The following is a 23,736-nucleotide window of genomic DNA, read 5'->3' on the forward strand; positions in this document are numbered from 1 at the left end:
GCGGGATGTGGGATCTATAGGTGTATTATTATATGAGGTGTTTTTGTGTGTGGGTATGCAGCCGGGTGGCAAAGCATGTATCGGTGTCTCTGTGAATTTACTTAAGAACACATGTGAATATCTGCCAACAGAAGTTAACCCTGACCCCCCCCCTCTCTAACGTTAACCACATCTGTGTCAGACTGATGCTAGGCCCATGCCAACCCTCCACCATCTTTAGGGCCAAGTCACGTGCCTTTTGCTAGCGGCTCTCATTCAATGGTTACTTACGGATAGTCTTGCAATGGCTCCAAGTGGATCTGGTTTTATGATATGCTGACAAATGGACCGAATAATAAGTTCCCCCCTCAAAGTCGCCTTGGCACCATTTGTCCTAATGAAGAACAGAGGGAAATGTGCAGTGCTGGAAGACTTTAAGGAAGTGATATCCTAAAATGAAAGGAGTTTGCGGAGAGGATCCGAAGTGCAACGTCTGCGCAGTACTTAAAATCACTTCTGACGAGTACGAAAAGCCTGAGTGATAACCTTTAAAAAGTTTAACTCAGTGCCCTTCTTTGTCTTCTAGTTGCCAGTGATGTTTTTCTAATGGGCCTTGTTACAATGTGTTTTTAGTACATTCCATACTGCTGGGGTTTACGCGCTTGCAATTGTTAAAGTTTTGTTTTCATCTGTTTCCTCCAATTCTATCAAGTGTGGGGGTTTTTTGTGCCAGTTTTGGGGTGATGGCGTGCAACCTGTGAGGTCTGAGTTTTTCTAGCCAGAGAAATGATAGGTTTGAGCCTTTTTGGTAGTTTACATTCACACACTATAGTTAGATTTGTTTTCTAACCCTAAGGGACTACTGTGGGAGCAGCTCTTCTTTTCACTTAGATTTCATTTGTCTGAATATCAACCTGTTTTTAAGTATCATCTGCATAGGTACAAAATACATTATTTCCAACTCTCCTGTAACAGTTTGACTTTTAAATGTTTGTGTTTGCAACCTACAAACTGAGATATTGGTCTGTTTTGCATTCTCATTTGTTTAGAGAAACTTTTACCATCCACACAATGCATTTAACACTTCAAATAAATATATTGTGCTTACTGTCGGTGTCTTTCTCTGTGTGCAGGATGCCAGCTGCTAGCACCATGACCGGAGGGAGGGCCCTGCTGCTCTGCACAAACACTGACAACTGTATCTACCAATCAGTCAACGGGTAGGTGCCTCAAAAGACAATCAAATATTTCAATCATTTCTGATTCAGTAGTTGAAATAATCACAGTCCAACATATCAGTGCTATGACCAATACTATGGGGATGTCTCTTTTTGGAAATGATTAAAGTTCCTTTGAATCAGGTTTTCATAGCCACCACTTAGAGTGAAGCTTTTTTAAACATCAGTCTCTCATTGCCATAATTACTGATTCTTCTAAAAATGAGACAATGGTCTAGACAGAAAGAATCCTTGCAGCACTGGCTGGTATTTCTATTGTTTCTGTTTTATTTTGTGAGATTCTCCTTGCTGTTGCTTACCATTGCAATTATTTTATTTTTAAACTTGAGAGAGAGCAACAGTTCCTCCTGATTTATACCAAAATGTTATCCAGCGATATGCAAGGAAATAAAATCAGTTAGTGGAGTAGGAAAGTGGTGGTCTTTATTTGTTTATACTGTAGTAAGAATGCAAGGTTATATCGGATTTGTTAAAGTATAAGTCCTATCCAATTTATATATTGACCAGATGACTTACGGTTTACGCATTTGCTAAAGTTGGATGAAATGATCATCAACAAGCATAAATGCTTATACTAAACTGATACAAAAAATCATAGGATTTTGATGCCGTCTCTCATTCCAAGTTGTCCACAGACATGCAAGACATGAAGATGAAGCCATATATACTTACTGTATTATATCTATCTATTATACCTTTTGCTTTTAGTTGGAAACTAGCAGATGTTCAGAGTGTTGCTTGGGCCTACATATCCCTTTTCCCATCCTGAAGCTCTGTACTGCTCTGAGGCAGGCTGGAGACTCCCCTCTCCATGCGGGTCAGCAACATAACAATAGCAGGGCAGGAGTGCAGGGCAGAATTAGCCATCTGGCATCTAGTTACTGTTCCTGCCCCTCCCCCCCTGCTGCCACTGTCTCATGCCTCTTTGACCACTCTCCATAGTCCCTTCTGTCATCCTTGCAATATTCATTAGTTCTATTTTAATGAAAATGAGGGGATTTTGTTTGTGACAATAACAGGGATTGTGGGAGGTTTTAATGTCTGTAGTTTTGTCTGTACCCTTGCTCATATGTTCTGTACATTTATCCCTGGAAATAGTCAAAAATGGATTTGCCGGAACATTAAAATACTCTTTATCTCTGTTATATTGTCCTCCCCATTTCCAACCCTTTCTCATATCCTCTGATCCCGTGTTAGCTCAGCTGGTTGGAGAAGATTGTGTGTCCTTGTATCTCCTTCCGCCCTCAATAACACTCATCTTCATGTTCCACCCATACTTTCTGTCCCTCAATCTCTCTTTGTCTCTTAATCACAATCAAGTGTTTTTTGAGACAAAGTGAAAAACATTATTAATTTCCTCCTCCATCTGCTCGTATTTTTCTTTAACTCCTTCGCTACACAAGCCCCCTTTCCTTTAGCCTGCTTTTTATTTGACCTAGTTTTTTTTACAATCTGTTGCTTCATGCTTAATAAGAACCGCTGTTTCAACCGAGGTACTCAAAAGGAAAAATAAAGGGGAAGAGAGGTCAAGACAATAAAACCCAGAGCAATTTAAAAGAAAATTACTTGGTTTCCTTGTCGGCCATAGTTACAACGTGTTTTTTTCCCCTTGTTTTAAGGGTCTCTGAGGAAACTTGAATTAGTCATTTCCCCCTGAGATTTCCTCTAGATTGTATGACTGTTGGTTTTCACATCCAGCAATGTCATCAGAAGTCACCAAGGCCGCGTTTCCTCTGTTTGTTGGAAATTCAATCATTTGATGAATGGTCTTGGGGCCAAAAAAGAAAGTTTTGAGCAGTAGAGAAGCAAACATGCACGTCTGCACTTCTGCCTCTTCCCTCGTCTGTGTATACATTCATCTCTTCTCCAGAAATAGCTGTGTGCGTAGCTTGTAAACTTTGACCCCGAAACCCAGAGTTCAAACAGCCGTGACCCAGTAATCTTCCAGGAGTGACTCACAGCGAAAACAGAGGCACCAAACAGCCGTCTGAGCCCTCTTTACAAGAATTCTTGTTTGCCTCATAAAACAAAGATCTATTTGGACTTAATTGTAAGTGCTTGCGTTGTGCAGCCAATTTAAAGAGCTATGGGGAGCACGGTTCTTAGCTGTGTACACTGAAGGCAGCACGTTACATTTCTATGGAAATAATTGCACTATAAATGATTAGAGTTGACAACAGTTCAATTTACTTTCTCAGCCTGTTTATCCAGTGTGAATAAGTGCAGATGTGGTAAGCAATGCCCGTTGCTAAGAGAAGACTCTTTTCAAACGTTTTCTGTTTGAGATTATTTTTGGTACGTTTCCCCCTTTCATTCTGCGTACATGAATAACTTGAATATTTGAAATATGCCTCAGTGCCTTACTGCGAAATTGACCATTCAAGAAAGCTTCAATACTGTATATTGATTTAAGAGGATGAAATCACATATTTTCCTACCAATTATAAATAATGACGTCAAGCAACATTTCTGTTAGACTATTAAGCTAAGGTTCGTCTGAATTGTTTAATTATTGATGTATGGCAATCTGTATTTCAGCTAGGTTTTCAGATCCTACTCTGTCGTCCTGGTACTACTAACTACTCTGCTTTCAAGCAATAATGTATTGAATTGCTTGCATTTAATTTACATATATATATTTTTTATTGTAGAGGCCAGTAAGCATTTTTAGAGGGACCCAATTTGCTACTTTAAAGACATCTTGATTTTTTGTATTAATGCTTACTATCAACGCATCAGAGAGTTGTATGTTTATTTTATAAGTTATAAAAGAATAACGTTTTATTCTAATACACAATGTTTTTTGACACATGAAAACAGAACCATACATCTACATGTCTATCCTTCTGTTTTGTGTTGCCTCTGTCTATCATTGAAATACTTTCTTGTGGGTTCATGTTGGCTGGGCAGCTTTTTGGTGAACATGTATGAAACTTGTGGTTTGCCTTCAACTCTTGTTAGCAAGTATGTCGAGTATGTCTGTTGACTTTTCTGTGTGTGGTTCTTCTCCAGGCTCCAGTGCTGTGGTCTGAAGGTCGGGGAGGCTCCGTCGTCTGCGGTGCCCCAGCGCCAAGAGGTGTGCGGGTCGCCGGGGGACAGAGACAGGAGGGAGACCGCTGTGTCCACCAAGCGTCCCCTCTCCCCCTTACTCAGCCCTCCTGACGGCCCTCCTGACACCATGTTGGCTCACAGGAGAGCCACCGACCCGCGGACTCCCAACATGGAGAACGGGCTGTGTGGGAAGCTGAACAACAACAAGAGCCCGGCAGCAGCCAAGACGGCCAGCATCAGAGATAAGATCTCACAATGGGAGGGCAAAAAGGAGACTGCCCCGTCTTCTACAGGGACATGTCCTCTGATCACGGCAGAGAAGGAAGTTGAGACGGTGAGGAAAAAGGAACCTAAAGCTTCAGAAGTCCAAAGGACAGATAGCAAGAGGTTTGTTAGTTGGGACAGACCGGACTCAGGGAAGGAAAATGTTGGAAAGCTGGCGGATTTGAGGCCTAAATCTCCAGACGGCCCATCAAAGGAGAAGGAAGTGATCTTAGAGAGGGGATTTCGGGCCTCAAAACCAACGGAACAACCTAAGGACAAGAAAAGTGTTTTAACTCATGTTAAGAAACTGGAGAAGGCAACAAAGGATGTTCCTCACAGACCTTCACTGGCATTTCCAGGGAATTACTTCTGCCCTCCTTCAAAGGAGGAGCAGGAGGAATCAGAAAAGAGGGTCGGCGAGCCCATTTTTGGGACTTTGGAGGTTGTTCGTCCTGGCAGCTCGCGGAGGAAGAGGGAGGGGGATCCAGAGAACTTGTACAGTGAGCCAGGTGCTCCATCTATAAACCCTCTACCTAAACCTCAGAGGACCTTCCAGCATCACACCCCTCCCACAACCCCAACTTCAGGCCTCGGCTTGGGGAAGGGAAGGAGGAACTTGCCCCCTTTGCCCTCCATTCCTCCTCCCCCTTTACCCACGTGCCCCCCACCTGGAGTGTGCAGGAGAACCTGGTCAGACAAAGCCCGGGACAGTAATAACAGGTAGGGAATAAGAAGATGAAAACAGTTGTTTGCTCGCTACTTGGCCAACACATGCATTTTTGCTCAGGCTTAGTATTTGCATGAGTTTTTTTATAAGTAGAAAACACAAGACTGTATAAATAAAACCTATGATGAACGAGTTGTGAGAGATTTGTTGAAAAAACGAATTTCTCCTATAGTTCTATTGTTGAATGCAGCCTCCATTCACTTTAATGATTGAATAACTTCTCTATGGAAACGTACGGGGATATACCTAGAGAAACTAGTTATTCATACCCAGCTAGAAATGTTTGGTTCTAAAAACACTGGAGGGACCCAGAGTCAGATTCGGAATCAGTTGGTGAAAGTAACATTTGTTTATTAGAAAAGGGGAGCTGGGATTGTAGGTTGGTTATGGTAGCAGTGGGAAACAGTTGTTCCAGGGTGGAGAGGCCTGTCTGGTCTTTGGAGTGTGGAAGGCCTTGGATTCCTCCTGGGAGAGACACAAAAATGAGTGTGAGGCAAAGTTGTCAAAGGATATGCTGGCAAAAAGCTAGAGCGGCACGCAACAAACCGTTCACGGCAACAATCCGGCAGGGAATGAGTGCAGGCTGCAGGCTTTCATAGTGTGGCTGATGAGCAGGTTGCAGGTGTGGTTGATTGGAGATTGCTCCCAGCCGTGTCGAGCAGACCAGCAGGCAGAGAGAGAGACACACAGTAGAAACAAACACATAAAAACACTAACAGGGGTTTCAGGGACGGGCAGTGACAGTCGGTCCGTTCCTCTATATGTCTGTCGGTCTCAAATCTAAAGGGTGCAATAACGATTTGTTTCCAATATGCATAAACAGCGGACACTGTTTATACGCAGCCCTCACAAACCACACACAGCCAGATAGTTTATCTAACAGTTAGAACCTACATACGAGACTCAACCTTTATAGTCAGAAAAAAATTGCGAATATTTTCTGATATTTTACACATATGATATTATGAATACTGTGATTATAAGTACTTCTGGCGACTAAAAGTGGCTTTTGTCATGATAAAAATAAATCGATTTGGTTTTCCATGTGTTATTCTATCAATATGACAATAGAGACTTGTGCATAAACAACAAAAACACTTGCAGCTGAAAACATTTTAAGAATAGTAGGGCATAATGTTCGAACAATGTTGTCAAAAACATTTGAAGAAGGTTATCACCAAACATTTTCAGAATGTTTCTAGAGAACGTTATCCTACCTTTCAGAAGAACATTCTGGGAACCAAAATAAAATGTCCCGCTGAAAACGTTAGTTGGTCATAATGTTCTAACAATGTTATCAAAAACGTCTTTAGAAGGCTATCAACAAACATTTTAAGAATGTTTTTAAGAGAACGTTATCCCACCTTTCAGAAGAACATTCTGGGAACCAAAATAAAACGTCCCACTGAAAACATTCCTAGAACAATGAATGGTAACATTCTCAGAATGTTTTAGAACCAAAAATGTCTGGCTGGGAACTCACACATGCCACCGCAAACATTAAATATCTGCTTACAGCTTATCATGTATTACGTGCTTGGTTGTTTTTTTCAAAAGTTCTGTAACATTGAGGGAATGTTTTATAAAAGAACATCTATAAAATGTTACCCCAACAACGTCCAAAAAACATCCTCAGAATGTTGTAGGCAAAACTTTTCACTTTTGTTAACATATCACATTGAAGGAACGTTTTATAAAAAAACTTTCCGTCATCTCAGGCCTTAATAACATCCTCAAAACATCCTCTGAATGTTGCAGTTAAAACGTTATGCCTTAGTTAACCTTAAACCTTATAGGAACATTATTTGAACAAATAAACATCCTAAAAAGCTTATTTGAAAATCAGATTAAAACGTTTCTTTAAAACCTTATTAGAACCTGTAGGTAACGTTAGCCAAATTTGTAGGGGAAGTGATCCTTTCACTATTGTCTTATTCCAAAATTCACAACAATTTAAAGTTGCTTTTGGAATCAGATTCAACCAGTGAGGGTCTGGTTCTCCTCTGAACCCCTCCCCCACCGTCTCTGAACAAACTCTGAGGTGAACAACATTTCCCACATCTGCTGTAAATCAAAACCACCGGTGACATCATCCTATTTCTAAATATCCCAAAGAATGAGCTCATTGGTTGGATCTGAGGAATGTACACATCAACTCATTACTCTTTCCAAAACTCATCTGGAGGAGGAGATCAACATGCAGAGTAGTGAGTCATGTCAAAGAGGGCCTTCGCTTTTTCAACAATTCATGCCTTGACGGTAAAAAGGGTTGCGCAAGGCATTTGGCTTTTATTAGGCCTTTTTCGGGGATTTGTAATTACAAAAATGTGTGTACTGGTAAAGTGTAAAGTCGGATCCAGAATCTGAGTCACTTCTCGTGCCAAGAGCAATTACCATGTTGGAATTTACCAGAGTCTTCTTAGTAACATTCAGTCCAATGAACACATTTCTGCAAGGAAACACAAAAATGTGTGAGCTCTGCGTTATTGGAGCACATCTATTGTTCACTTTCTGCAGCGGTCTGAATTCTTGTTTGGAGCTTGCCTTGAATCTGTTACATTCCATACCATATGTGGAGGCCTCACTCGGCTCAAGTGTGCTGTGTCAAGCCCTTTGTTTGCTCAGGCTGTCTGTCTCTCAGTGTCCGCTGCACTGTGCATTTTTGTGCATGTGAACGAATGCACTGCGTTGCCAGTTCATTAGCTACACTTGGCTTCATCTGATTCCATCCAACAGCTCTGCTATAAATCATACTTTTGTAAACCATGCAATGTTCAGTTTATGTTTCACTCTGTCAGAAAAGGGTTTATTTAACTTCACGGTTATTTACTTTCCTTATATATCAAGGACTATGCATAATGGTTGACATTATTATCATGGACAGATTTGGCTAAATTGTTCATTTTTACATGCAGCTTCAAAAAGTGAATGTTAAAGTAAAAAAAAGACTAGCAAGTTTTCCTTTCCTGTAGTGTGTGATATAGGTTTGTGTGCATGTAAATGGTCTGCAAAGGCTAACATCCCAAAGTTCCCTAGAGGGAGTTTCTCTCCCACACACTCCCCCCTGCCTGAAACGCCTCTTTATTTACTTCTATAATTGATATCACTATGTAACACTCGTGCTTCTATTGGCTAGCGCCCCAACAAATTGCACGATGATAGGCTAAGGGCCGATCAATCTCTAAGCAGTTAGCCAATCACAACAGAGCCGGCTAGCTAACCAATCAAAGCAGACTGGGCTCTGGTTTCAAACAGAGGGTGAAAAGAGGTGCTGCAGTATGAGAAAATAAAGCTTTTTGAACATTAAAGCATGTAAACATGTCACAGTAGAGACACTACATACAGATATGAATGTGGAAATGAGCAGAATAGGTCCCCTTTAATTGTATGTGTGCGTGCATGTGGGAATGCAGTCAAACCACAGATTCTTGTGAGCACTTCATTCTGCTTGGCTTTAATCTTTGGCAGTGATGAAACACAGATGTGGTCAGACAAATGTGTCAACTATCAAATGGTAACATCAGTTTTCCTGTTTGGCCTATTAAACATTCTGAAAAGCACCAACGGAAACCATCAAAAATCCATCCTTCCTCCTCTTTTCTTTTATATCTGCCGTGCAATTTCTAAATCTTTGTAATGCTTTGTCCTCCAGGAAATCCTATGAATTTGAGGATCTGCTCCAGTCGTCCACAGAAGGCTGCAGGGCGGACTGGTACGCTCAGTCCAGGCTGGGCCTAACACGCACTTTATCAGAAGAGAATGTCTACGAGGACATAATAGGTAAAAACAATACATACCAACATATATCATTTCTTTGTCATTAACTAAGCAAACCGTCCCAAAACAGTCTGTCGAAAGTCACCTTTTAGACATGTGGTTTCAAAGCGTTCAACTTTATTGTGTAAAACTGAAACCATTGTTGCGTAGTGTATAGGTTAGATGTTGTCCTATTTGCCATACCCTTCATACACTGCATGACCTTGTAGTTTAATTTCTCATATCAGCGTGTGTCATAGCAACAGAGGTGATGAGGAGGCCAAGCTGTCTTTACTCTGCTCAGGTTTTAATTTAGAGCCACGCTGCTTAACTTTTATTAAAAATGATACGGCAAAATGTGACCCACGTTCCTACCTTATTGTCTGCAGCGTTATGCCAACCCCACCTAGAGCCTGCGAGATTTCATAAGGTACAATAGTGGCGTTGTGTGAGGTTGTAGCAGAGGTTGGCTACTGGGGGGGTGCGGGGGGCGCGTGTGAGGCACATTACTGGCAATGGCTTCAATGTGTCTTTGGTTTTTCATCCAAGAGACCAGTAATGAGTAAACGCTTGTTAGCAACAGTCCATTTAACTTTAATTATATCTGAGTGATACCGCAGCTTATTTTGAATTCTTTTTTATAGTTTCCTTCTTTCAGACACGGATCTCTCAGCAGTGTCTCATGGGTAAAGCAACTCAAAGAGCTGTCTACACAAAAAGCAGCTTTGGGAGTTCCTAGATATAGATAGGGATGAAACGTTGTGATATCCTCCCTGGCATGTCATCCATCAACACACAAACCAGGTTCTCGTCAACACGCTTGGAAAACATTCCACATGCCTGACCGTGTTTTCAGAGTGAGAGGAAAGCTACTGTCACCACCAAATGTTTTCAGACACACACATTGATGGATGATCTCAAATCTGCACAGCTGACGGAGAGCACTAACGCACTGAAGAGATAAGTGTGTCACAAGCCGGCAATGTGAAAAACAGCACACTGATCCCTTGTTTTTGTGAAGGGAGAAGGAGCTCCTCCGACTCCTACAGCTCACATCTGGCGGAGGAATTGATAAAGCACAGGAGAAGAGAGACAGATACAAAGGGAGAAACAGGAAAATGAAACGTCCTCACTACTAATCTGCAGGGGAGGACTGGTGGGTAAAGTTAGCATTAGCTCTGCAAGCGTCTTATCACAGTGAAATATGAGCTGGCTACGCAGAGTCTGGAAGTTCTCCATCAGCACATCTGGAGTACGATGGAACTGGCAAAACAAATATAACTGATATGGAAAGACAGCTTTATCAGCATATTGGAAAGACGTTGGAAGCTGTTGTGTAACCAAGGTAACATAGATTTCTTATTTTTATTTTTTTTAATATATTTTCTTTCTTCTGAAGATCCTCCCTCCAAGGAGAATCCCTATGAAGATATAGAGCTGGAGAGAAGTTGCTTGGGAAGCAAATGTGTTTCACCTGCCTCCTCATCTCCTGTCCCCGACACGCCAACTAAGGTACCAATTTGTTGATAAATCAATATAAAAACATTTAGATTTAATTCAAAAATACTTCTGTACTAAAAACAATGTTCTTATGTATCTTTTCCCCTCCCCAGCTCTCCTCCAAACCTGGCTTCTTCAGACAAAATTCAGAACGGCGAAGCTTCAAACTCCTGGAGCTCCGTAAGACCGGTAGGGACACTGGCTTCTCCTCTCCCTCCCGCATCAGCCCCCCCTCCACCCCCAGCAGCCCTGACGACACCCCTTGCCTCTCCGGAGACCCGTGCAATCGCAGAAGGAGGAAAATCCCAAAGGTACGGGAGTCTGAGAGGCATTTTGCTGAGCTCACTCTGCTCTGTCTGTGATTTATGGTGCCGGGAAGTTCAGAGCTGGTCCACTCATGCTGCCGTCTGGGGATGGGAACATTTTCTGACGGATATTTCCTTTGAGAAGTGTGCTGAGAGGAAGGCCTCCCAGAAGCTGTATTGAATTGATTTTATGAAGAGCGTGGCCAATTTTGTTTATTAGCTTTAAGAAGTTAAAGATGGACATTTTTCCCCCCTACTCCCGCAGATGGTGCTGAAAATCAACGGCATCTTCGAGGCACGGAGAGGGAAGAAACGAATGAAGAGGGTGTCTCAGTCGACAGAGTCCAGCTCAGGGAGAGGTGAGTCCGGCCACATAAATATCATTTAATTCACATCGTCTGTTTTTTTTTACTTACTAAAAATGTCCTGCTCTTCAATGCTTCTATCAAGACGGTAACATTTACAGGCAATTTAAATCAGCTTTACACAACTGTCATGTGATGCGGCACTATTCTGTATTCAGCATTGTGACACATGGAGTCCATGATTTGCTGCACTTGAGGTATTTTGATATGGAAGGAAGCCGTTTCGGTTGATGATCCACATAAAAAAAAACACAGTAGTTAAGCAAATCGCGAAACATAAAAGACACACCACCATTGCAATACTAGTAAAAACCCGCACCAACAAACACATGTATTAAGAGTATATTAGTATTAGTTTTAATTAGCATATTAGTTTAAGTTAAAAAGCAAAAATAAATCCTAAATCATACCAAACGACTAAATGTGCAACACGTTCAATTTCAGATGCCGTTAAAATATTTCTAAACTCAACACTTTTAATATCGAACCGTCACCACTTTGTAGATTCTGTGAGGAGGAAGAGGAAGACCAGATGCATTTATTTTTTTATTGTCCATACGTTGCAAGACTGTGGACTGAGATTCAAAATTGGCTTAAGACACTTTATATTGATTTTGCATTTACTCCCTTTGGTCTTTTGTTTGGGCTTTTGGATGAGGACAATACACAGTTGATGAATACAATTATTATTCTGGCAAAAATACTTGTTTTTAAAGCTCAATCAAGGGGAAATCTAAATTTAAGGTGTGTGAAAAGTAGATTAAAAACACAATTTATTTTGGAAAGGATGATTTCCACAAAGAATCAAAGAGTGGCTCAACACACCATGAAATGGGAAACAATCAGCTCTAGCGAAGAGTGGGATAAAAATGAATAATAAATGCTTTTGATGATATTGGACTGTCAACCTATTTTTTTATTTTTTGTTTATGAAATGTTGAAGTGACCAACTGACTGTATTTTATTATTATTTTTTCTGTTTTTTGTTGTTCTCTGAGATAAGAATGTCTCTTTTTGTTATTGTAATGTCCATGTTTTGTGTATGTAGCCTGTACAATAAATAATAAAAAATAAATAAAAAATAAAACTAAAATGTATACACTGATCCCTGAATCACCATCAACACTCTGCAAACACTTTTATTCAGGTTACCTTTACTACAAATCTCAGTTTGACCAGAAAGACTTTACAGGTCTACCCCCATAAAAGGGACGATCACATGTATCCACTTAGTTTTATGGGCAGAGAAACATTCTGTGGTCAGTTGAGAGTGACCCGTGTGTGTGTGAGAGGAGTGTGTGTTGGTGTGTGTTGGAGGCTGTACTGAAAGCAAGGAGGGCAGGTTCCATGTGCTTTTAGTTTCCTGAGATAGTTTTTAGCAGTCTGCTCACACTCTGTTTTCCTTTGTCCATTCAGTGACGGATGAAAACAGCGAGTCGGAAAGTGACACAGAGGAGAAACTACAAGGTGAGGACAGAAAATGTATACTTACCCACAGTATTGTGCGCTTAATTGATGCTAAGCTGTGTAGATATTAAATAGTTGTGTTGACACAGCTGCAGATGTACATGGTGGCCTCACGCTGACCCTCTGTCCATTTCGTGTTTATGTGTGGAAACATGCCATGGATGTATTTGCATAATATGTGTCTCTCTTGTCCTCAGCTCACAGCCAGCGCCTGGTGTCGGTCCTGTCCATGCTGAGGCAGACGGGCCGGTACCGGACCTTGGAGAGGGATCTGATGGAGCTGCAGGAGAGGAACCTCTTTGAATATTTTATAGTTGTTGCGCTCCATAAGACCAAGGCTGGAGTCCCATACCTGCCTGAAGTCACACAGCAGTTCCCTCTCAAGGTAAACAGGGAGAGGCATTTTAGCTGTTGCAAAGTAAGACACCTGAAATGATGTTGGAAGAAGGAGACATTATTGTAGATATTATTATCTAAAGAAATGTCAAGTTTCCCGACAGACCAAAGGCAATAATTCAAACTATGGTTTATGAGCACCTGGTTTGAACTCTTCTGGGAAAAGAAAAAGGGATTTTCTTTGATTCTTGGAACAGCAACAGCAGGTTTCATGCAGTAAAAAAAGAAATAGCCTCATATATTTAGAGCAGTGTGACTGTTGTGCTACTGACTAAAAAAGATGTAAAATAACTTCAATTTCATCACAACTTTCAGTTTCAGCTTCTTAACAGTGATGTTATCCAGTATGTGCAAGACTCCTCAATATTGTGGTTTCAACAATGTCATTAAGCATTATCTTATCACATTGAATTACCTTTGGCTCTAACTTAAACAACGACACTACAATATTATGATAATGAACATTAAGGATTAGGAAAAGATTAATATTGTTTTGGCATTAGAACAATCTGCACTTTCAGTGTTTTTTTCTTATCTAATTTCTGTATACAGATGTTTCTGTTTAAGATTGACCTCAGTTCAATATTAGACAGCAAGTTAAACAGAAAGATATCTGTCTGTGTGTGAGTGTGAAACATGAGAGTTTAAGACTTAAATAGTATTATACTTCAGGTTTCTTTGAATATACTCCTTTTCACATTTCCTCTCTTTTTTCCATCCAGCTTGAGAGGAGCTTTAAGTTTATGCGGGAGACGGAGGACCAGCTGAAGGTTATCCCTCAGTTCTGTTTTCCTGACGCCAAAGACTGGGCGCCTGTCGACAACTTCCCCAGGTCAGTCCCAGTCCCCACAAATAAAAAGAGTGAAACAAAACAGGGACGCAGGAACTTCCCGGCACAGTGTTAATAACTCAGCTGTTGCTAATAGCCACTTGTTAGAGAAGAAGCTGAAAGCCCAAAATACTAAATGACCTCTTGGCTTGTAAAGAAGTCTGTTCCTTCTTTAATGATTAGGTGCTGATGGTAGCAAATGATTACAGGGAGAGAGGGTGGGTTTAGCACCTTACACCTGGTTTGTTATTACAGAATCCGCCCTCTTTGTGTAATGTTAAAAAGTGTCTATATTACCCAATACCTCCTAGCTTAGCCTCTCAACATGTGCATTGTTCAGAGAGGTGATGAAGTGTGTCCTGGCTAATAATTACCTGGAGGCAAATGTTCGATGAGTGGGGGGGGTGGGGGGGGCACCAAACACACACCTGCATTGAACTTGCTGACACTGTAGCCTGTCAGGAAGGTCGTCATCCGTCAATAAGTACCTGTCAGGCAGAGAGATAAGGGAGATTTGTGTGGAGACTTTGTGGTGTAATAAGCCTGTCCCGAGGCTCTTCCCTCCCAAGTACAAAGTCATACCCTTGTTTGCCTAAAAACAAAGTCATGTTCAAGAGTTTCTGTTTCAGTCTTTTCTGCACAATTTCAACAGCTATACATATTTCCAGCAAGTTTGAATCACTTTTGTTTTGTCTTTTATTTCCAGCGAGACATTCTCATTCGTCCTGACGGGTGAGGATGGAAGCAGGCGGTTTGGCTACTGTCGGCGATTATTGGTATGTTATTGGTATATGGTGTGCTCTTATAATGCTTCTAGATAATCCTTCATTACTTATTCATACTTACATCCTTCACATGCTCATCCAAATTCTGATGGCACTTTCACCCTTTTCTTTTTGTTGTTTTTATTGTGCAATGTAAAGTATTTCCCACATATTTAAGTGAAAGTCTACAAAGTCTCTGCCAAACAAAGGCTTTGCTTTGCTCCAGTTGTCTAATCCGTGTGGTTATACTTGGGTGAGCAGTCTTGTGACACCGCGGGGTTTTGAAGCTGTCTTTTTCCTGTTCACAGCCCAGTGGTAAAGGCCGGAGGCTTCCTGAGGTCTACTGCATCGTCAGCCGCCTGGGCTGCTTCGACCTTTTCTCCAAGGTAGATATACTGCGCTCAGCATAAACAGAAGTTTGCCCAGGATCACGTGTTATACCAGTGGTGTCCAAAATACCGCCTGGGGGCCAAATGCGGCCCGTGGGCCATTTTGAATCGGCCCTTAGCAAATAAAAAAAGTATAATGGAATATGGCCCATAAATGAAAATGGTGCTTCTCTTATATTTTACTTCTTAAATATATATGTAAACATATATTACACAGTAGTATTCATGTGTTATAAGCCATCTTTTCAAATAAATTCAGTCTACTAAAGTTGAAAACATTTTCTACCAAATCATAGCTTATTTACATAACAAGCTTGAAATGTACCCTTCATATTTCTCCTTATAATCAATCCGAGGCTTCTCTTTTAAGGAATGAGCTGCCAACAAAATGAACGAAATCTCATGGAAAGCTGTGATGTAGGCAATTATTTTCTTAAGGCATTTTCAAGAATCAAGCATAATTTACCTACATTTGATTGATTTTGCTGACTTATAACTTAACTTATGACGCAATATACCTCATCTCTAGTAAGGGGCCCAGCCCTTATTATATTTTTCTGTATGTGGCCCTCAGTGAAAAAAGTTTGGACACCCCTGTGTTATACCATACCATACCAAAGCATACATACAACCCCACCCCCACTAGAAGAGTACAGAGCCTCCACCCTCGGTGCCCGCAGAGCCCCACCCACCCTCTGCAGGCTCTTCTTTCCCACAGAGCGGTGCAGTGCTGGCTGCAGTACAGACGCACATGTGAAGTGCAGCTGATGTGGTTACCGCAGTGGAAAAAGGTTCCCTGTATTGGGCCTTAGATTTATATACATGTGTTCTTATAGATGTGCCGTGTACATGTGTGAATGCTAAAAGTGGGCTTGTAAGGAGAAGGGTAACTAACTACAGTCTACATTCATACTCTGCATTGGAAGTACTCCTTGCTGATGATGTTCTGAATGTGTTTCATCTGTATCAGATCAGCTTCATTAAAGTGTAATGCTATACAGATGTGTACTCTATGCATGTAGAGGAGTACACATGATGGTTTCAGGCTGTTTTTTGTTTTTAATTTGGGACGTTGTACTCCACTGTATCAGTAAGACGAAAAAATGATATATACAAATTGAATTAAAGCCATAAAGAATGGCAATAAAGTTGAGTCGTATCAAGTTTAAATCATCCCCCAAATCTAAAATAGAAATATTTAAATAACACAAAAAGTTGTCATCTGTAGACTCATACATATTTGTCCTTTCCCTGTGTTCTGCAGATCCTGGATGAAGTGGAGAAGAGGAGGGCTATCTCCCCGGCTCTGGTGCAGCCTTTCATGAGAGGCATAATGGAGGCTCCCTTCCCCGCTCCAGGAAGAACCATCACTGTCAAAAACTTCCTACCTGGCTCTGGGACAGAGGTTTGTTTGTTTTTATTATTAAGGGAATATGAAGGAGGATTGCCTAAAGCTCCAGGGGCTTGGAAAGGGACATTCTCCAGGCAGCACATCAAATTACATTCCAGCATTGTAAAATACACCAAATTGTATCTATCTAATAATAATGGAACCTGTGGGATGATGGTGGTGTCTCAGTGGAAAACCAGTCGTTTTTTCCCCTTCTCTTTTGGGCAAAACCCATATGCAATAAAGATTATCTAAATAGTCATACTAGTGATTTAATGTGTATGTACGTAAGTATCTAATATAATTTTTTATCTCCCTTTCCTACAGGTGATAGAGCTGTGTAGGCCTTCAGATTCTCGACTGGAACATGTGGACTTTGAATGTCTCTTTTCCTCCTTGAGTCTACGTCTCCTTCTCCGAGTGTTTGCCTCTCTGCTTCTGGAGCGCAGGGTCATCTTCACTGCCGACAAACTCAGGTTGGCTCCAGCAGCAAATATTGTGATACCCAGCAGGGTGTTTATTCTGCTTTCCGACCTATAGATGACATTTCCAAGCGCAACAGGCATATCGTTTAATACATCTCCTGCGATTGAATTATCACTGGAAGTGTTTTGATGCTGAGAAAGACCAATAGTATAGAGTTTGAAGGACGTGACAGAGAGACCTCAAGTCGACAAACAGTCTTAGGAAAAGAAGATCCCGACCGAGTGTGAGAGGAAGGAATGCTGTTATGTTATACAGTCGCCTGGGGAACAATCACTTCTTCTCTGGAAAACTGTCATGGACGCCAGATAGAAGGAGCTAGGCTTCAGAGCTTACACGTGTTCACATCGACGTCATCACACCCACACTGTCCACGTAAAAACTTTAAGTATTGCAGTACACTGTGTTCAAGCAGAATCAGTTCAGATATAGGTTAAGATGTTCTGTGTATCTCATACATACATCTCGTACTGCTGTTTGAAAGGTAGCATAAAGAGAATTTCTCACCAGAGCTCACAAGCAGATCACGAGTCGTTTGCACATTCTCTACTGTGCTGTGGAAACTTGGCCCCATCAATCAATTCTTTAATGAATTAACTGTGAGCAGATGCACACCCGGGAGACATTAAGTCAGCAGCGGGGGGTGAGTGTGTTTGCTGCCGCTGTTTAGTTTTTATAAGTGTTACATCACGCTCCCCGAAGAGATGCTTTTTAACATTTCTCTCAGGGTAACAACGGGTTTGTTGGAGCAAAAAGAAATGAAGTTTTAACATAATGTTCCAAATTAAGAAACGATGGCAGGAAAGATTTAGTTCCTAGAGGAGTGGGTTAGCACCATCTTGTGGCAGAGACTAGCCTTTAGTATTTTAGATTGTTAAAAGATAACACACAGACATTATAAACGGCCTTCAGGGATGTGCTTTTCGCTTTTTTGTAGATTTTTGAGGCTTTCTATACTGTGCTTTTTTACATGTTAAGTACAATGTTACCTCTTGTTGACCAGTGTCTTAAAATCAAAGATCAAGAAATACTCTCTATTTTGTATCACTATTACTCTCTTGACCTGCTATACTTAATATCCACAGCTGACTGCAATACGTTCCCTATAGCAAGGTGCTAGATTGTGCCTGCACATTAAACAATACTAAACTGTACATTATATTTATGCTACGTTACAATACAGGGGTATGAGATAACATCATACTACTGTACCATGATAAATCAGGATAGGGTTAATAGTTCATTCTTGACAGTAGAAGCAGAAGTTGACAATCTCACAACAACGTCGTTTTAAGTGGTTATTTTTGCCATACTGTCCTTATCAGATTAATTTGAGTTGCCATGACATTGTAGATATTAACATTTTATTTTTGATTACCCTTTAAGGACCTGTTGTATATGTTAGCTTAAATACTGCGTCTGACATGCAACAAATGATACATTCAAAAGCTACTGAATAGCTACATTATGGTTTAACGATTTAAAAACTTCCATTATTACATGTTCTGCTGAAAGTCGATATACAGTACTCTTTGTAGTTTAATTCACAGTTGTTTAAAGGTTTGTCTTATGTTCTTTCAAACATAGTTTTTTTGATGCCATTCTGTATTACCTCCCAATGATTTGTCGTTGTTGAATAAACATTTATCTTTTCCTTTCCCTCTCTTTTTCTCCGCAGCACATTGTCTCAGTGTTGCCATGCAGTAGTGGCTCTACTCTACCCCTTCACCTGGCAGCACACGTACATCCCCGTGCTCCCACCCTCCATGTTGGATATTGTCTGCACCCCGACCCCCTTTATAGTCGGCCTCCTCTCCAGCTCCCTGCCTCGACTCAAAGAGCTGCCCATCGAAGAGGTGCGATGATTATCCTTTGTTGGTGAAGTACTGACTGCAGTGCCCTTGATTCTGGGGCTTTCCTCCTCTTAACAATAGCTCCAGGAAATGACTTCACTCTCCCTCTGCTCTTCCCTCAGGTCCTGGTGGTCGACCTAGGGAACAGTCGCTTCCTACGACAGGTAGAAAAATAAGGAAAACTGTGAAAATTAAATATATATATATAATATATAATAATATAATAATAATATTATAATAATTAAAAGACATCTGAAACCAATGTGTCACAAAAGAAATAATGAAAGATTTCACCTGGGATGGAAACAAAATATTATCAAATACGTCTTAAAATTCAATTACTAAATGTAACAATAAACCCCTTATACCCCTCCTGGAAACATTGTCCTCCAAACCATAGAGACCATGTTTCCCAAATAAGATACTTCAGAGTACCCATCTATCAGAAATACGCTGTATTAAACATTCTGCTATAACAGTGGTTCTACCAGATGTTATGTAAGATATGTTGATTGACTGCAGAATGTTTACTGTGTTAACATCTGTGTCTTCACTTCACAGCTGGATGATGAGGACACCATTCTTCCCCACAAGCTGCAGGCGGCTCTGGAGCATGTGCTGGACAAGAGGAAGGAGCTGGCCTGTGATAAAGGAGATCTGCCCAATGGTGAATAATGGTGTAAAAGGCACACTAATAACAAGGCTAAGAGACACTGTCTTTTTATGTATGCAGACAACTTATGTATTTCTGAGTGAGTATTAGAAGTACCAAATACAGTGCTGTCAAATGATCAAGACTAAGGAAGAAATAATCTTTTCAGAATTTCTTTATTTTTTTTTGCTGTCTAATCTTGTTTTTGTGGCGTTCAAGTGCTTAATATCATGGTTTTCAAAGAGTGTAATGTAATTTGTAAAAATAAAAGTGATTTGTATGAGTAGGGGAGTATCTGTGAGTTTCCAGTCAATAGGGAGTTTATTTTATTACTTGCTGAGTAAGACGTTTCATTTTAAATGACTTGGCAAAATAGTCTTTGAGTAATTGCTATTGATCAATCTTTGGCAGATACTGGATGTAGTCATCATTTTTTTTGTATACGTCAGTGAATATGTTGTGATTTAATCTTTTCAAATTCATTTATCATCACCTCCACTCAGACTCCAGCTCCCTCAGCACGGTGGTGTCGGAGGCCTTTGTGCGTTTCTTTGTGGAGATGGTGGGTCACTACTCCCTCTTCATGGGAGGAGGAGAACGGGATGAAGAGTCTGTCTCCTCCCCAACTTTGCCCAGCCCCTCTTCTTCCCCCTCCTCGTCCTTTCAGCGTGAACAATTTCGCAAAGCGGTCACGTCCAAGAGCTTGAAAAGGTTCCTGGAGGTGTTCATGGAGACCCAGATGTTCACTGGCTTCATCCAGGAGAGGGAGCTGCGCAGGCAGGGCCTCAGAGGTACTGATGTTACATCACCTGCAGTAGTGTTACAGTACAGGTTATTATAGTTAAAGTATAGATATTTGTTATAAACTAATACCTATTGTATGTTAATATGAGCAAAAGTTGTATCTGTCTTTTTAATAACTATTCAACTTTGATCAAGTTTTCTTTTTCTAGGGATCAGTTCCTTGAAATTGTCTCAATTTAGTTGTAATACGTAGTGTATTGTTCTGGAGCCTTCAATCACATTACATGGTCTTCCTCAGCAAACGTTTTAATGGAACCGTAGATATTTAAACTTTCAATGGAAAATAAACGAAGAGAATGCACAAAATAAACAAAATGGGGAGCCACACTAGCCACTAGAACAGTGGTCTAAAACTCCATAACTTGTATTTGATGATGACGACACTCAAAAGCTCCAGAACAAGTGAGGGAGGAGCAAGGATCTACAGTAGTTATAGTTTTGAATGTTCCTTGGTCAACTTGAAATACATTTCCGATCCGTCTTAGTTTGTCATTTCTTATGTCAACATGTATTGAAAATTCAAAATACTTGCATTCGACCTGTATAGATTCTTGACCTGTAATATTCACCTTTTAAATTTATTTTGATTTACAGGTTTATTTGAGGTGAGAGCACAGGAGTATCTCGACTCACTGCCGGGGAGCGAGCAGCGAGGAGTCAACAAGTTCCTCAAGGGTCTAGGTAACATTTACTCTATAGCTTCAATGTATTGCAGACAGTTAACATATACAGTGCAACTGATTTTGGGTATGTTTCTGTTAAGTTTAAATCACATCTGTTCTTATTTTTCAGGAAACAAGATGAAGTTCCTTTCAAAGAAATGATGCTTGGAGTGTGAATGTCATGTGTTAAAGTAGAAAAAAGGCAGGAAGAGACAATGCTTTAAAAAAGAAAAAGAAAGTCCCTGGACGTGGAGGATGAGGAGAGGAAGAAGTGTCTGTGGGGCAAAACAAAGGAAGACCCTTGAAGTGAACTGGACTCATACATTGTGAACATGAGGAAATGTGGGTAAACTTAGGGTTCCATGTGTCGTTCCATAAGTGTTGTGAAGGGTTTACTCAACGTGGACCAAAACTCCCTTCCAACACCATAAGGCAATGTCTAAGAGTGTCTCTCTAGACCTTTGCCTGGGTTTTCTGTCAACGTCAATCCCTGCAGTGTGTCACTGTTTAGCAAAGCAAAGTGTAAATGTTGTTATGAACATTGTTCTCCCTTTCTCGGTCAATAACCCGACCTATAGTATAAACCTGCATGAGGAAGTGTCACTAAAGGTCCCATTTTGTACATACCTTCCTTTACATTCCAAGTATTTTATATAGAAGTTTTTTTAAATACAATAGTACAACTTCTTCACCAACAGGAGGCTTTTAAGTTAATTTATATTATTCTTAGATCAACTTAATCTCTTTTTTTAAATGTCCTTCAAATGAGTGCAAGAAACACTCCTGTAGTTTGTACAGTAATAGGCTTTATTTAACAGAGTCTACTCCAGACTGTTTGTAGACCACTTTGGGTTGTTGGGTAAATGTACCACTGTTTTAAGTAAATTAATTTTTAATGGAAAAGGAATGAGCACCAAGAGGAGGAACATTTAAAGAAGGAAATCAATGTGAATGCATCTCTCACTTGGGTTTGAGTACATGGTTTGAATAGACTTGATGTTGAAGGAAGATGTGTATCTTAGGCCAATCAGAATCAAAGTATTTTACTAGGTTTCAAACTTGATTGCAATTAAACTTTTTAAATAAAGTTATTTGAATGTTTTGAATTACACATGTCTTTCTGTATTTGTTTTCCTTGTAGCATACAGTTAAAGTGAGGCCATGCCCATGTACATGTAGTTGTTGCTGGTGAACCATAGTGAGTTTACTTCTTGAAGCCTACATTTCCCATAATGCAACGCAACAGTATCTCCATGGGTTCGTTTATTGGGCCTTTACGAATTGTAGTCTACAAGACAATAGGCATTTTGACTTGTCATAGTAGGAAAAGGACAGATAATTGTAAATCAGCTACCATTCATTTACATTTTTGCTTGTAAAGGTCAAAATGTTGTCTGTGAAAAATAAGTACGTTTTTATAGGAGTAATTGCTACAATAAATTATACATCACAGATTGAGTAGTTCTCTCTGCCACTAGTACATTGACTTTGACATGTAAAATCAGTGGTGTTCCTTTATGTGCTCAAAACACTTAAGTCCCTTCAACTCCAGAGGGCGCTGTCCCCATCTCCAATGTGAGTAAAATACAACAGAGAAAATTAGAATACAAAAACAGTTTGAAGGTACAAACATAAACTACATGTTAGCATAATTACTTTACACCTAATGTCACACAGCTACATCATCACTGGTGCGGCACATTAGCTAATTCGTTAGATTGGAATCAACTGTGGGTCATGAACGAGTCCTCATTGAATGCTGTACAAATGCACCTGTGTCACAAGGCCCAGCTTTCGATGGGTGAGTATCGTTGGAAAAAATCAAACACCATGAAGTCGAAGGGAGACTCCAAGCAACTTAGTGAAGAGATGATAGAGAAAAACAAGTCAGAGGATGAAAACGAGCTCTTTTCCGATGCACTAAATTACATCCACTGGAGTAAATTCATCCGTGTTTTAGAAATGGAAGGAGTGTGGCACTGTTGGGAATTTCAATTGAACAAGGAAGTATCTCCATCTGAGCACAACGGCGAATTTCAACAACTGGTAAGTCTAAAATAATTGTTTGTGTGATAAATGTGGTTCACTGGCACGTAGCTGCTGTCTTTTTTTAAACAAAGATGATACATCGATTCTTAATGTGTAGAAAAGTGTGTTGTGTCGAAGTGATGTTAGCATGAACCAGCAGCATGTCATACTCACAGTGTCCACTGGAGGTCTCTGTTATCCACATGTACTCATGTGTTGCCTCACCACAGTCTAAAGCTCAGAATCACATCTCAGATCAGCTCTAATGACTTGCACAACACGCCCATGTAAAGAAGCAGTTATATTGCTTTCACCAGCTGGAGAATAAAAGCAAAATGTGTTTGAAAACTGGGACTCCAATGAGTCACAGGGGGAATCTCTTCAAACATTGCAATATAAACTAATTAAATAAAGTGTAAACTAAATGATATCTTCTCCTTAACTAAAACACATGACAATAGTATTTTCTCTACAGGGAGAGTACAACAATTGTTTTTTCTATAGTCAATATAATGTGTTATAGCCGGGCATACAAAAATTAATTTGAGAACATTAAGCCCAACAAAAACGCTATAAACTGGCATGATCTGCTGGAGAAAGTTGTTGTGAATAAAACAAAAAAAGCATTAAATATGAACTCAAATTATTGCTCATATGCAACAAATTCTTTAGTCAGATTATCTTGTTCCTTTTTTGTCTTTCTAGGTAACAATACCAAAAGAAATACCCTACATCTTTCAAATTGTATTACACTATTATCTGGACAAACTTGGATAGTTGTTCATTTTAAACCTAGATAAAGTTCAATAGACTTAATTCTAACATGAGGATAAA

The 23,736-nt window shown here is 40.2% G+C and overlaps 2 protein-coding genes and 1 long non-coding RNA gene across 3 annotated transcripts in view; 2 read left to right on the top strand and 1 right to left on the bottom strand.

Moving 5' to 3' along the window:
* Positions 1-1,199, bottom strand: part of LOC104955586 (uncharacterized) — a 17,498-nt gene extending 16,299 nt beyond the window's left edge. The window contains exon 1 of the long non-coding RNA XR_799466.1: positions 1,111-1,199. This is a non-coding gene — a long non-coding RNA (uncharacterized lncRNA). The remainder of the gene's footprint in view (positions 1-1,110) is intronic.
* Positions 1-23,736, top strand: part of matk (megakaryocyte-associated tyrosine kinase) — a 634,871-nt gene that overhangs the window by 213,923 nt on the left and 397,212 nt on the right. The gene's annotated exons all lie outside the window — the stretch shown is intronic.
* Positions 1,117-21,983, top strand: LOC104955583 (DENN domain-containing protein 2A). Its single transcript, XM_010782943.1, has 19 exons — positions 1,117-1,199; positions 4,230-5,252; positions 8,912-9,039; positions 10,415-10,527; positions 10,629-10,826; positions 11,086-11,179; positions 12,602-12,652; positions 12,850-13,037; positions 13,771-13,880; positions 14,584-14,653; positions 14,950-15,027; positions 16,295-16,435; positions 16,748-16,896; positions 18,582-18,759; positions 18,879-18,920; positions 19,318-19,423; positions 19,912-20,199; positions 20,807-20,893; positions 21,005-21,983. The coding sequence occupies exons 1-19, from the start codon at positions 1,132-1,134 to the stop codon at positions 21,034-21,036; spliced, it is 3,144 nt and encodes a 1,047-aa protein (XP_010781245.1). The 5' UTR covers positions 1,117-1,131; the 3' UTR covers positions 21,037-21,983.

Source organism: Notothenia coriiceps, unplaced genomic scaffold (assembly GCF_000735185.1).
Source record: "Notothenia coriiceps isolate Sejong01 unplaced genomic scaffold, NC01 NC01_scaffold00024668, whole genome shotgun sequence".
Taxonomy (NCBI): Eukaryota; Metazoa; Chordata; class Actinopteri; order Perciformes; family Nototheniidae; genus Notothenia; species Notothenia coriiceps.

What these genes read in the sequence shown, in the direction of transcription:
- LOC104955583 (XM_010782943.1), top strand. Translation starts at nt 1,132, where the DNA reads ATGACCGGAGGGAGGGCCCTGCTGCTCTGCACAAACACTGACAACTGT. An exon ending in GAAGGAGGAAAATCCCAAAG is followed by an intron (nt 10,827 to 11,085) that starts GTACGGGAGTCT and finishes CTACTCCCGCAG; the next exon opens with ATGGTGCTGAAAATCAACGG. An exon ending in GCGCAGGCAGGGCCTCAGAG is followed by an intron (nt 20,200 to 20,806) that starts GTACTGATGTTA and finishes TTTGATTTACAG; the next exon opens with GTTTATTTGAGGTGAGAGCA.